At 39.5% G+C, this 13,602-nt stretch overlaps 1 protein-coding gene across 3 annotated transcripts in view; it reads left to right on the top strand.

Annotated features, from left to right (window-relative positions):
- Positions 1-13,602, top strand: part of LOC147683296 (thiamine transporter 2-like) — a 592,344-nt gene that overhangs the window by 197,655 nt on the left and 381,087 nt on the right. For all 3 annotated transcript variants that reach the window (XM_086943750.1, XM_086943752.1, XM_086943751.1), the window contains exon 3: positions 10,514-11,345. In XM_086943750.1, coding sequence (XP_086799876.1) covers positions 10,514-11,345 — 832 coding nt within the window. The remainder of the gene's footprint in view (positions 1-10,513; positions 11,346-13,602) is intronic.

Below are 13,602 nucleotides of genomic sequence, written 5' to 3'. Positions count from 1 at the left end.
CCCCCTTTTTTCTCGGCCCCCCCTTGATGAAACCCCTCCAAATTTTCAGGGGCTGCTCAGAAACAAAATGTGCCATTTTCCTGAAGATTCCGTCCACAAACGCCAAAGTTATTAGACATAGAATTTTCAAAAGTCCCATAGAGAAAAAATCCTAACTATATATACCTACTGGCGGTCGCCAGTAGGTAGTTATAGTTAGGATTTTTTTCAATGTTAAATCTCAAAATTCTATTTGGAATAACTTTGGCGCCGGTTGACGAATCTGCCTGAAAATTTCCTCAAAATGGCCTCGCGGCGCCCCGGTCCTTCCCTGAACGTTTGGGGGGGATTCGTCAAGTGGGGTCCGAGATAAAAGGGGGGTCCCAAAACGCGTTTTCCCCATGTTAATTTCCATAGGGCGGTCGATTTCACTTTTAGCTCGAACGGCTGAATGGATTTACACCAAACTTGGCAAAATTGTAGGGACTGGTAGCCCGATGTGCCTTTGCTATGGCTCGAGATATGTGCTCCAGTGGATTTTGAGTAATTTAGGTTCAAAAAATATATATATCTATAGGCGTGCCCCGGTACGCGCACCGGGCGCGCCACGTGACTTGCGCGCAGAAAGTTGATTGGCTCTTGGGTGTCTGTAAACATTCTAAACAGTCTGGAGCGGCCGCCATCTTCTGTCTCGGTAAAATCGAGACACAAGAGGTGGCAAAACAAAGGGAGGAATTGACCATAAGGGGGCAGGGTAGACCCCCTCCTGACCCCCTAGGTTTAATGTGGGGGCTAAAATAGGGTCCCGCGGGGCATTTAAAAAAAACATTTTTTTCCGATTTGCGCCGGGGGAGCGCCCGGTATGCGCACCGGGAAGCGCACCAGGGAGCGAAGTAAGGGGAAAATCCAGGACCATATTTATGAAGGCCTTGCGCTGCCAGTTTTGCGCCGCCTGTGCGTCACTTTTTGTGACGCACCAGCGGTGTAAAAAAATGTGCCTCGTTGCGCTATATTTAAAAAGTGACGCATCTAGGTAGATGGGTCACTTTTTAAAACCCTTTGCCACATTATACCTGCGTCAAGTATAATGTATGCAGAGGGGGCATTCCCCCGCAAAAAGCTTGGTAATAGCGACGCAGTGAAATCTATGAGATTTCACTGCGTCACTTTTAGGATGCTGTTGCGTCAAAATCTTACGCCTGCCTCACAGCAGGTGTAAGACTGACGCAAGACCTTTCACATGCTGCTTTCCCCATGTGAAAGGACGCATTACTGGAGTTGCATCAGTTTTGTGACGCACTCCAGCAATGCGTCACTTTTGTGTTTACAGATACGTCAGAATTACTGACGTATCTGTAACTCCTTGCGACATGATTCGTCATACATTAAATATGACACATCTGGAATGTCGTAAGGAGTGCGCACAGAAAAGTGACGCATCGCACCAGCGGTGTAAAAAAATGCATCTCGTTGCGCTATATTTAAAAAGTGACGCATCTAGGCAGATGGGTCACTTTTTAAAACCCTGCGCCACATTATACCTGCGTCAGATATAATTTATGCAGAGGGGGCGTTCCCCCGCAAAAAGCTTGGTAATAGCGACGCAGTGAAATCTATGAGATTTCACTGCGTCACTTTTAGGATGCTGTTGCGTCAAAATCTTGCGCCTGCCTCACAGCAGGTGTAAGACTGACGCAAGACCTTTCACATGCTGCTTTCCCCATGTGAAAGGACGCATTACTGGAGTTGTGTCAGTTTTGTGACGCACTCCAGCAATGCGTCACTTTTGTGTTTACAGATACGTCAGAATTACTGACGTATCTGTAACTCCTTGCGACATGATTCGTCATACATTAAATATGACACATCTGGAATGTCGTAAGGAGTGCGCACAGAAAAGTGACGCATCGCACCAGCGGTGTAAAAAAATGTTCCTCGTTGCGCTATATTTAAAAAGTGACGCATCTAGGTAGATGGGTCACTTTTTAAAACCCTGCGCCACATTATACCTGCGTCAGGTATAATTTATGCAGAGGGTGCGTTCCCCCGCAAAAAGCTTGGTAATAGGGACGCAGTGAAATCTATGAGATTTCACTGCGTCACTTTTAGGATGCTGTTGCGTCAAAATCTTGTGCCTGCCTCACAGCAGGTGTAAGACTGACGCAAGACCTTTCACATGCTGCTCTCCCCATGTGAAAGGACGCATTACTGGAGTTGCGTCAGTTTTGTGACGCACTCCAGCAATGCGTCACTTTTGTGTTTACAGATACGTCAGAAATACTGACGTATCTGTAACTCCTTGCAACATGATTCATCATACATTAAATATGACACATCTGGAATGTCGTAAGGAGTGCGCACAGAAAAGTGACGCATCGCACCAGCGGTGTAAAAAAATGCGCCTCGTGGTTTATATTTAAAAAGTGACGCATCTAGGTAGATGGGTCACTTTTTAAAACCCTGCGCCACATTATACCTGCGTCAGGTATAATGTATGCAGAGGGGGCGTTCCCCCGCAAAAAGCTTGGTAATAGGGACGCAGTGAAATCTATGAGATTTCACTGCGTCACTTTTAGGATGCTGTTGCGTCAAAATCTTGCGCCTGCCTCACAGCAGGTGTAAGACTTACGCAAGACCTTTCACATGCTGCTTTCCTCATGTGAAAGGACGCATTACTGGAGTTGGGTCAGTTTTGTGACGCACTCCAGCAATGCGTCACTTTTGTGTTTACAGATACGTCAGAAATACTGATGTATCTGTAACTCCTTGCGACATGATTCGTCATACATTAAATATGACACCTCTGGAATGTCGTAAGGAGTGCGCACAGAAAAGTGACGCATCTCACCAGCGGTGTAAAAAAATGAGCCTCGTTGCGCTATATTTAAAAAGTGACGCATCTAGGTAGATGGGTCACTTTTTAAAACCCTGCGCCACATTATACCTGCGTCAGGTATAATGTATGCAGAGGGGGCGTTCCCCACAAAAAGCTTTGTAATAGCGACGCAGTGAAATCTATGAGATTTCACTGCGTCACTTTTAGGATGCTGTTGCGTCAAAATCTTGCGCCTGCCTCACAGCAGGTGTAAGACTGACGCAAGACCTTTCACATGGTGCTTTCCCCATGTGAAAGGATGCATTACTGGAGTTGCGTCACTTTTGTGACGCACTCCAGCAATGCGTCACTTTTGTGTTTACAGATACGTCAGAAATACTGACGTATCTGTAACTCCTTGCGAATTGATTAGTCATAAATTAAATATGACATATCTGGAATGTCATAAGGAGTGCGCCCAGAAAAGTGACGCATCGCTGTTTTCACGTAGCGATGCGTCACTTTTCAGAAATGAGGCCTCCAGTTTATTCACTTTGTCACCTCTGCGACCCTTTCTTGCGTCAATACGTCCCTTTTGCATACATTACACCTGACGTAGGAATAATGTGGCACAGGCGTTTACAAACTGATGTATTTACCTAGAAACGCCACTTTGTAAATATGAATAAATAAGGTGCATTTTTTATTGGACTGTTGTGTCACAAAAAGTGATGCTTTGGTGGCGTTAAAGTGACGCATGACTTCATAAATGAGGCCTTCTACCTTCAACTCCAGCAATGCATCTTTTCTTATCCTTCAAAACTCCTGTTCCTTTTCAACATTTTCATTGAATATCAACATTCCCCATATTCACTCTTCTTCTCATAACTTTCTTTCCTAACACTCACCTTCTTTCAGTCCTCCTACTTCACTTCCTTTTTCCTCTCATAACTTTCTGTTCTTTCTTACTCATTCTCCTTTCCATTATCAATGCACTCTATTTCACTTACTCTTTTTCATTTTTTTAAGAATATAGCTCTTTGATGAGAATTGGAGGTAGTTCTGAAAAGAACTTTTGGTTTTCTTTTTTTTTCTAAACAGGAACAAAAACAGGGAATGGAAACTGCTCAACAGGAGCAAAAAAAACAAAAGAAATTAGGGGTGGGAAGGGCAGCAATGGTTCTCCAATGCTCGAACCATGAGCTGGACACTTTGCTCCCCATAGGTGAGGAGCTGATTGCAGTATCTGCATCTGAGGACACCATGGTTAAATGCAGGTTGAATGTTTGGCACCTGCTCCTGTGATTGCCCCCTCCCAGAAGAAGTTGCTCCTCCGGTGGATGTAGAGGCCCCATCACTGGGAACCTCTTGTGCCCTGACACTTTCCCGAGCAAAATTTTGGGGGTGCTTCCTCTGCACATGCCGGATCATTGTGAAGTTCCCAAAAGAGTTCTTTTTCAAAGGGTTACCTCGTGACAGCTCTTCTTTGCAGGTCCTGTACTGCACTTTTGGAGCATTTACCTTTTTTTGTCCAGGTGGGATTTCAAAAAATTTCCAAATGAAATGTTCCTTAACTTTTCGTTGAGGAGGCTCTTCATTAATGAATTCTGGGTCATCCTCACTGCTGGATTGTCTGGCAGCCATTGTAAAACCAAGGAGCAAAAAGGCAGGTCTTGCAGTCACAAAAGTGAAAGAAGAAGTGAAGGAAATGGGTGGGGATTTCATTCTTTGTAAAAAAACTGTTAGCAACCAATGAAAAGTGTTATTTTAAGGTCACATGACCCGATGCGCTTACGCTGCACGCTCCGGAGCGCTTCCGGGTGCGCACACGCGGTGCGAACGTAGGGGCTTCTGGGTGCGTTTACGCAGAGCGAACGTAGGCGCTTCCGAGGGCGTTTACGTTGCGCGCCGAAGTGACGTCATCAAACTTTTACGGAAATGCATAATCATTTTCCTTATAAAAAAAACTGATTTTATTTGTATGGTACGAAATGTTTTGCATTATTATTAACTTTTCATTCATATTTTTTTTCACGAACAAAAGTAGCGCTCTGGGTGCGCTTTCCGGAGAGCTTACCGGTGATATTAACGGAGACCTTACCGGAGAGCTTACCGGAGAGCTTACCGGAGCGCGTACCAGAGCGCAAAAGAAAAAAATTATATAAAAAAATCAAAAATGAATACTTACACAAAACAGCAAATTGTAAAAAAAAAAATAGGTTAGAAACTCGATATAGAAAGGAATTAGCATTTAAAAAACCTATGAAATTCACTGAAAAAACCATAGATTTCACACCAGTTATAGTTAGGAATTAGCATTTAAAAAAACCTATGAAATTCACTGAAAAAACCATAGGTTTCACACCAGTTATAGTTAGGAATTAGCATTTTAAAAACCTATTAAATTCACTGAAAAAACCATAGGTTTTACACCAGTTATAGTTACCTGGAAATTTTACTGACATAAAACCATTGAAATTCCCAAGTTATAGTTAGTTGGACTCACTATAACTTGCGCGCCTGCAATGCACTGCTGATGACGTCACATATTACATCACTCATGACATGGTCAGTGACATCACTCATGACATCACTGATGACACTATCCTTGTGACAGAGTGACAGACCTCCTTTCAGTGTAATATAAGCCTTGAAACACATATTCAAAAATAGTATTTAACATTTTCAAAAAAGTGGAGATACCCATACCAGTTACAACAAACAATTCAGTAATTCCACCATCTATGTACACATCCACTCATTCACAAACAGTTCTATATAGTCACTCATACATATACTCACTCATCATATGTAGTGATACACCTATACATCCTGTTACACACCGACAGTCATCCAAAAGTTACTCACACACATACTCACACATGCAAATAAACTATTGAACATCCATTTATTTGCATATACAACTATACACACACTACCACCTTACTTCTAAGGGAACTTACACATACTTACTCTCTTGAACAATCACTTATAGAAACACATACTTAATTAAACAGGAACTCTTACAATCTCTCACTCTCACATATACTCACTTATATACATCAATACTCACATATACTAGATTAAAACATATGTTGTTACTGATAAAGACACTAGTGACACAGTCGTTCACTCAATAACACACACATATACACACTCATCCACCCATACAGTCCTGCACATATGCTGTCTTCAAAACACATACAAACAGTAAGTCAGTCATTGATGCATCTATGTGCTAAGTAATACCCCCACCAAACCATACAGACACTCATACTGATACTAAAAAAACATCTAATAACCCCTATACACACACATGTAGCTACTCACCAACCCATGCTGCCACTTATACACAAAGTGAAGCACTGATACATATATTTAAATATTTAAAAATTATTCGCTAATATATGTATTCACTAAGATACATTTAATAAGCCAGTTAACCAATCAACTTTTTTTTAAAAACATCCATTTAAACACTTATTAAAACATTTATTCTTCCATCGACCTTTACATATACATATATAAAACATATTTATTTTTCAGAAAGACACACATTCACTGGATGGTGTCATCAGTGATGTCATGAGTGATGTCACTGACCATGTCATGAGTGATGTAATATGTGACGTCATCAGCAGTGCATTGCAGGCGCGCAAGTTATAGTGAGTACAACTAACTATAACGTGGGAATTTCAATGGTTTTATGTCAGTAAAATTTCCAGGTAACTATAACTGGCGTAAAACCTATGTTTTTTTCAGTGAATTTAATAGGTTTTTTAAATGCTAATTCCTAACTATAACTGGTGTGAAACCTATGGTTTTTTCAGTGAATATATATATATATAATATTCTTGCAGAAGACTTTGTGTGGAATATATATATATATATATATATGTGTGTGTTTTTGTAACTAAAAAATAGTCATCAATTTACATAAGTACTTAAAAAGATTATCAATTAATTAAGAATTGTTATTCAATGAATAAATAATTAATTGTACATCCTGTACCCTACAAACCTAGCAACCCACACTTACAATATAACTGAAAAAAGTAGTTATTCCATAAATTACATATTTAAAATCAGTTGAATAAATATTTAATAGTGTATAATTAATTGTTAATTGATTATTCTTTAAATAACTTCCCATTCTAGACCTTCACAAACCTAGAAGCCTGCAACCAAAATATAATTAAATAAAAAAATGATTCCATGAATTGCATATTAAAAATCAAATTATTTAATTAATTTACAAATGATAATTAATAGTTAATGAAGTATTACCTAATTAACTTCCTGATCTATATCCGTACAAACCTAGTATCCCACGACAAAAATGTGAGTAAAATAAATCAGCATTACATATTTTTCATAATTAAAAAGCAATTACATATTTTACTTATCCAATAGTAATATAATGCTAATTAATTATTATTTAAGTAACTTACACTCTAGACCCCTGCAAACCTAGCAGCCCACAACTAAAATATAAGTAAAATAAAACAGTATTCCATATTTTGCATAATTAAAAAGCTACTAAATAATTAATTGACAATCTATAAAGAATTGTTATTTCATTATTACTTAATTTCCTTCCCACCCTCTACAAGCCCACAAATAACATAAAACAAAAATAAATGAGTATTGCATAATTTACTTAATAAATATCACTCATATAATTAAATAACATGTATTAAACAATTCATAATTACTTATTAATTAATTAACTTCCCACACCTATCCCCTTTAAACCCCACAACCCACTGTGACACTATAAATTAAAATTATATATTAAGAAAGAAAAATGTAAATCACATAAAATGCATGCTATATAAAACAAATAACATGAATATAAACAATAATAGGACATACAATTAATATTGCAACTAAAACATATTAAAAAAGTTAAGTAATAATATTTCTAACCACTATATTACTGAAAACGATATTAAATACATTGATATAAAAAATTATATTACCTCAAAAAACTGTGTTCTTGTCAACGATACTCTTTCATTATGATATTTATGTATCACAATATTTTATTTACGATATTTCTGCTTCCCGATATTTACACGGGTATGTCTTATCTAAACACCAAATACATCATGCACTATGATTATGAACCACTAAATATGACTAGGATGTGGAAACAATATTAGTTCCTTTTAAGGAAACATATTCTTACTCCCTTTTGATGGGGGGCTGACTCCACACGAAAAAAAGACCTGCTCTTTTTTGGGATCCCAATTTTCAACACACTTCAGTGACTTTTCTGAATTCTCAGAAGACTGATGCTTCCACAAAGTACCTTCAGTCTATTAGCCTTATCCTCATTGATTGACTATGGAGGAAGAACTGTCTACTCCAGTTAAAACATCAAGCATGTTCTTGTAACAGACTGCATGCTATTATTAAGCAAAGATTTTTGAAGAAAAGTAAGTGAATGTGGTTTGTACACGTGAAGTGTGTGTTGAGCCTGTGTGTTTGTGTTTGACCTATATGGGTATTTGGTGGAAGTGGGGTTGGTGGGAATGCATGTGTGTTTGGTGTGTGTTTGTGTTTGTATGCTGTATGTTTGGTGATGGGCATGAGTACAAGTTGTGAATGTTTGTGTATGTACATCTATACAATACATGTGTGTTAGTTGTATTGACTTATATCAAGGTCATTTAGATCAACTCCCTAAACTATCACTTCCACTACATCACCAAACACTACAACGTCAAGGTAAATATACATTCATGATTCTTACCTCCACATCTACTAACTCTGGGGCTTATTTACAAGCACAACAACAAACCACTTAGAGAGGGGTCAGAGGCTATGTTTAGAGATCAACCTGGGTACCCTGCCCCAAATTCACAATATCCACAAACCTAAACTATCCAGGGGTCTAGAATAAAGTACCTAACCGTCTATGATCTGGACAACGAACTACACAATGTTAAGGTGCCTAAAAAAGGGGAAATGACAATAAATTTCCAGATTCCCATCACTCACCACCTCGATGACATGCTTCACCATCTGGGTCTCCTCTTATAAGTCACTCTCGTGACCCTAAGGGCTGCAACCCACCCTAATGATCGGGGAGCCCAAGGATGTTTTAGTTAAACCGATAACCTAAAATGACTATTTAGACTATCTGATGAGAGCAGCGGATAGTGTGGGAACTAAGTGCAGTGCAGTTAGTGACAAGCGAGATTAAAATCAGACTGCAACAGACCCTATTTTTATTGTTGTCTCCCGTAGTCCAAACTAAAAACAGTGCAAAGACAGTTTCCCAAAATATCTGTCTGGTGACTGTTGTTTGTCCCGTGCCTTCATCAGGACCCACTAAAAAAGTATTTTTGCTACTGCAACATGTAAAAACAAACCAAATTTAATAAATATGCGCCATATTTGTGTCCATTACCACAACAAAGAGAGTAAGTGAAAATTATAACAATAGTGACAATATCATTGCCATCTATCCCTCTTCCATATCGAGTATAAGGCTCTCTTTCTTACCTAGAATTTTGGAGGAACCCACCTCACCTTACCTGGCAACTGCTCAGGAAAAAGGAGGCACCGCTCTAAAAAGGAAATAAGCATAACCAACCATCATTCGCTAGGATGTTATGCCTATCCTGACATCCTCTTTTTCTTGAGTAGATGCCAGTTGAGGTGAGGTGGGTTCCTCCAAAATTCTAGGTAACAAAATGCGGCGCATATTTCTCCTTTGTTGTTTTACAGATACCTCAAGGTATGACTTTTTCAGAGGAAGGTTTGTACACCCTACAATACAGGTGATTTGGTTGTATCGTGTCCAACCTCATCGAGTGTACGAATACCAGTTCTATCCATTGATTACATTGATTTATTGAATTTGGTTTGTTTTTACATGTTGCAGTAGCAAAAATACTTTTTTAGTGGGTCCTGAAGAAGGCACGGGATAAACAAAAGTCTGTGTGTGCCAAAACATGCTGACCACTACATAACACCAGACAGATATTTTGTGAAACTGTCTTTGCAATGTTTTTAGTTTGGACTACGGGAGACAACAATAGAGATAGGGTCTGTCGCAGTCTGATTTTAATCTCACTTGTCACTAAATGCACTGCACTTCCCACACTATCCGCTGCTCTCAGCAGATAATCTAAACAGTCATTTTAGGTTATCAGTTGAACTAAAACATCCTCGGGCTCCCCGATCATTAGGGTGGGGGTGACTTATAAGAGGAGACCCAGATGATGAAGCATGTCACTGAGGTGGTGAGTGATGGGAATCCAGAAATGTATTGTAATTTCCCCTTTTTTTAGGTGCCTTAACATTGTGTAGCTTATTTACAAGCCCCTTGCGCCATCTGTTCGCCACTTTTTAATTTGGTAAAAAGTAACATACCAGCAGCAGGGGCTCCTAAATAAGCACTTCTATACGTAGCTCGCAGTGTACTGGTTAGGGCCATGTAGGTTAGGTGTATGTAGTTCATGTGAAACCTTTGTCTTTCGATATGTTGGGGTGCTCATGCAACTGTGTTCTCTTTGTGTTTAGTGTTTGTTGTGTATATTTGTGTGTGCGTGTTTCCCGTTAAAGGATGCACTAAAGTTTGTCTGTATCTGTATTTAATGTATGTAAGAGTCTTAGATGTGTCTGATATCTGTATGTGTGTGCTACACACGTTTCACAATCATGTTGAATAAATCATAATACAACTCTTTATTATCTCCTCAACAGGTTACAAATCAGATATTTCCCGTTTGGACATATTCCTATCTGGCGCTGTTATTTCCTGTTTTTCTGCTTACTGACTATTTGAGATACAAGCCAGTCATTATTTTGCAGGGAATTAGTGCCATAACCTCGTGGTTGATTTTGCTATTTGGCAGCGGAGTCTCTGCCATGCAGGCAATGGAGTTGGTCTATGGCCTAGTTACAGCCGCTGAGATAGCCTACTATGCCTATATTTACAGTGTTGTCAGTCCTGATCATTATCAGAGAGTAACGAGCTACTGCAGAAGCATCTCCTTGATTGGCTACACAGTTGGATCAGTGCTAGGACAACTTCTGGTGTCCTTAGGAGGTGTGTCATATTTTTACCTAAATGTCATAGGTTTGTGCTCAGCATGTGTGGCTTTCATAGCCTCACTTTTTCTACCTATGCCCAAGAGAAGTATGTTCTTCCATAAAACACTGTCAAGAGAAAAAACAGAAACAGAAGCAATTGAAAACAAGCCCCCTCACCCCCCTACTACTAATGAAGATCAAGGGAGCCATGGTGAAAATATATCTCCAGGAGAATTAGCCAGTGCTGGAAAACTGTCAGACCAGGACCCTCTCCAAAGCAATAGCCACAGACATTTATTTCGAGTTCTTCTGCAGTTGCTGATGGACTTAAAAGACTGTTACTCTACAAAGCAACTCATATACTGGTCACTGTGGTGGGCATTGGCCACCACTGGCTATAATCAGATTTTGAACTACGTCCAGGTTCTTTGGGAACACGTCGAGCCATCACAAAACTCCACCATATACAACGGTGGGGTTGAAGCTCTTGCAACACTTTTGGGTAAGTTAATTTAGCATTGAAGTTAAGCCAGTATTTCATTTGGGACTAAATGTATTATGGGGATTTACCCATTTTATTCTTTGGGTAAATGGAGTGATACATAGGGACTGTGTAAATTTGCTGTGTAAACAAAAGACCCAATTTACAAAGATTTGCTGTGTCTGGTGGCTTTGTGGACTAATGCGTCCACTGTGGGGGCTTGTGTTTGATCTCATGAGCATAGATTTAATTCCAAGTGGGCCCACTCAGCCTTTCCTCCTTCAGAGCTCAATAAAAGGAGTTGGGTCAAGATACCCTTGGGTGAATGATTGCTTTGCAAATTCACATGATGTGTTAGGATTTTGCGTCTGTGTTGCATCACTTTTTTGATGCAGCCCTATAAAAAAAATTGCAAATCCATGCAAATGTTGATTTGCATGGCTTTGTAAGAAACAGTAAAGCAACACAGTAGATTGCAGGAGTTATTTTGGTGGTGCACGGATGTTACTGGGCACCAATCTATGGTTTTTGACACAAACCCATAATTATGAAGATATATAGACTTGGGTTTACATCATAATGGTGTGCCTTCCTGAGGCTGACGTAACAAGGAGAAACATCTGTATTTCTCCTTGTTATTTCCTCTTTGCATGTCTGCTGCATTTGTGACAACAATACATGCAGCATTGCGCTATGGCACAAAAGTGCCTGCATTGGCACTAGGCACCCAGAGAGCTCCAGTGCATGGAAAGAGCAGAACTGCACTATTTCTTTGAAGATATGGGGCAGTTATTCTCACTTCAGGTGACGCAACACAGCACAGCAACTTTGTTTGCTGAGCTGTGCTGCACCAAATCTTTCTAAATATGCCCCCTAGTTCAAAAGGTTTTTTTACATGGTGATCACAGGAGATGACGAGTGAGAACATTATAAATGCACATTGACTTTACTGGGTAATTTCACTTTTTTAGATACAATGTTATTTTTGATTTACTAGTTTTACATTTCTTTTTCGATAGTCCTAGAGAAACTGAAACTGTCATTGTGTGCACACATAGAGCCTCATTTATGGCATTTGGGTGTAGGCCGTGCAGCAAGGCACCTTGTTGCACTGCCCTATGCTGACGTGAAAGGGCAGGAAAGCACTGTCTTTACGCACAATGGTGCATTCCTGTCCTTTCTATCTGTACTAGCACCATTTTGGCAGCCTAGCCCCAACATGGTGCAAGGGTGCCTCACTTGCAGGCAGGATTGTTTTGTGCAAGAAGGAGCACCTTCCTGCACAAAAACAATCCTACAAGGCAACCCTCTTAAATGTGTGCAGCAGAATTTAGCACATATGGAAAGAGGAAAAAACAAGGAGAAATTAACATATTACTCCTCGTTACGTCTCACCTTGGGAGGCGAAAAATCTGTTGCTTCTCCAGGTTTACATCACTTTGTAAATCTAGAGCAGTATTACCTTCCATGGGTTTTGCGTGGGAAAACCCACAGCAACATCAATGGAATGCCTCTCAGGCGCAGAATCAGGTGACACAGTGATTTGGGCTGCGTCGTCTTACTCATGATTTATGAGGCCACTCAAAGCCATGCAGGTTGGCTTTGCTTGGCTTCATAAATCCTTCTTAGAAACCTGTATCACGCAAAATTGACACAGGGCTCCCATAAATAACCCAGATAATGTAACAATCACCAGCAAGATCTAGGTACCTACACCTTCCATATATTTGTTCAGTGTTAGAAATCACTATAGCGGCTCTTTATTCGTGAGCCCTACAGCCACTACAGCAGTTCTCCAATCGGTCTTTGCAAATTAGTATGACAGTAGGTTGGAAGGAATACTAATGCACAATGTAGCATCCTTAAAGTTTTTCTCTTTACTTTTATTCTTCGGTTTTTACCTTATTCAAAACTAAATAAATGCCCTTTTTGCTCTCATGCGTGTGGTCTTTCATATTTTTAACCATCTAATATTGAAACCAAATCCCTTTAGGGTCATGTTTTTGCCCATTCTGTATAATGTCCATATATCTCTAAATCCAAATTCAAAATAGTTTTTCTTATAAAATCATAAAATAATGCGCCATATTAATAGACATTACCTGTGATCCTCACAAAAATGTCTGCTACAAATTCCTTACAGATCTACTTTTTATTTATTTTGTATTGTTCATTTTCAAAAGCACCCTTACTGTGTCATATTGGACAAAACATGAACTATCACATATATCTAGGTCAAGGAGTCCATTTATCTAATAACAAAAAAAAACGTGTTTCA

Source organism: Lissotriton vulgaris, chromosome 11 (assembly GCF_964263255.1).
Source record: "Lissotriton vulgaris chromosome 11, aLisVul1.2, whole genome shotgun sequence".
In the NCBI taxonomy this organism is placed as follows: Eukaryota; Metazoa; Chordata; class Amphibia; order Caudata; family Salamandridae; genus Lissotriton; species Lissotriton vulgaris.
Note: the sequence above shows the minus strand (reverse complement) of the source record. Positions and strands in the feature narration are given on the sequence as shown.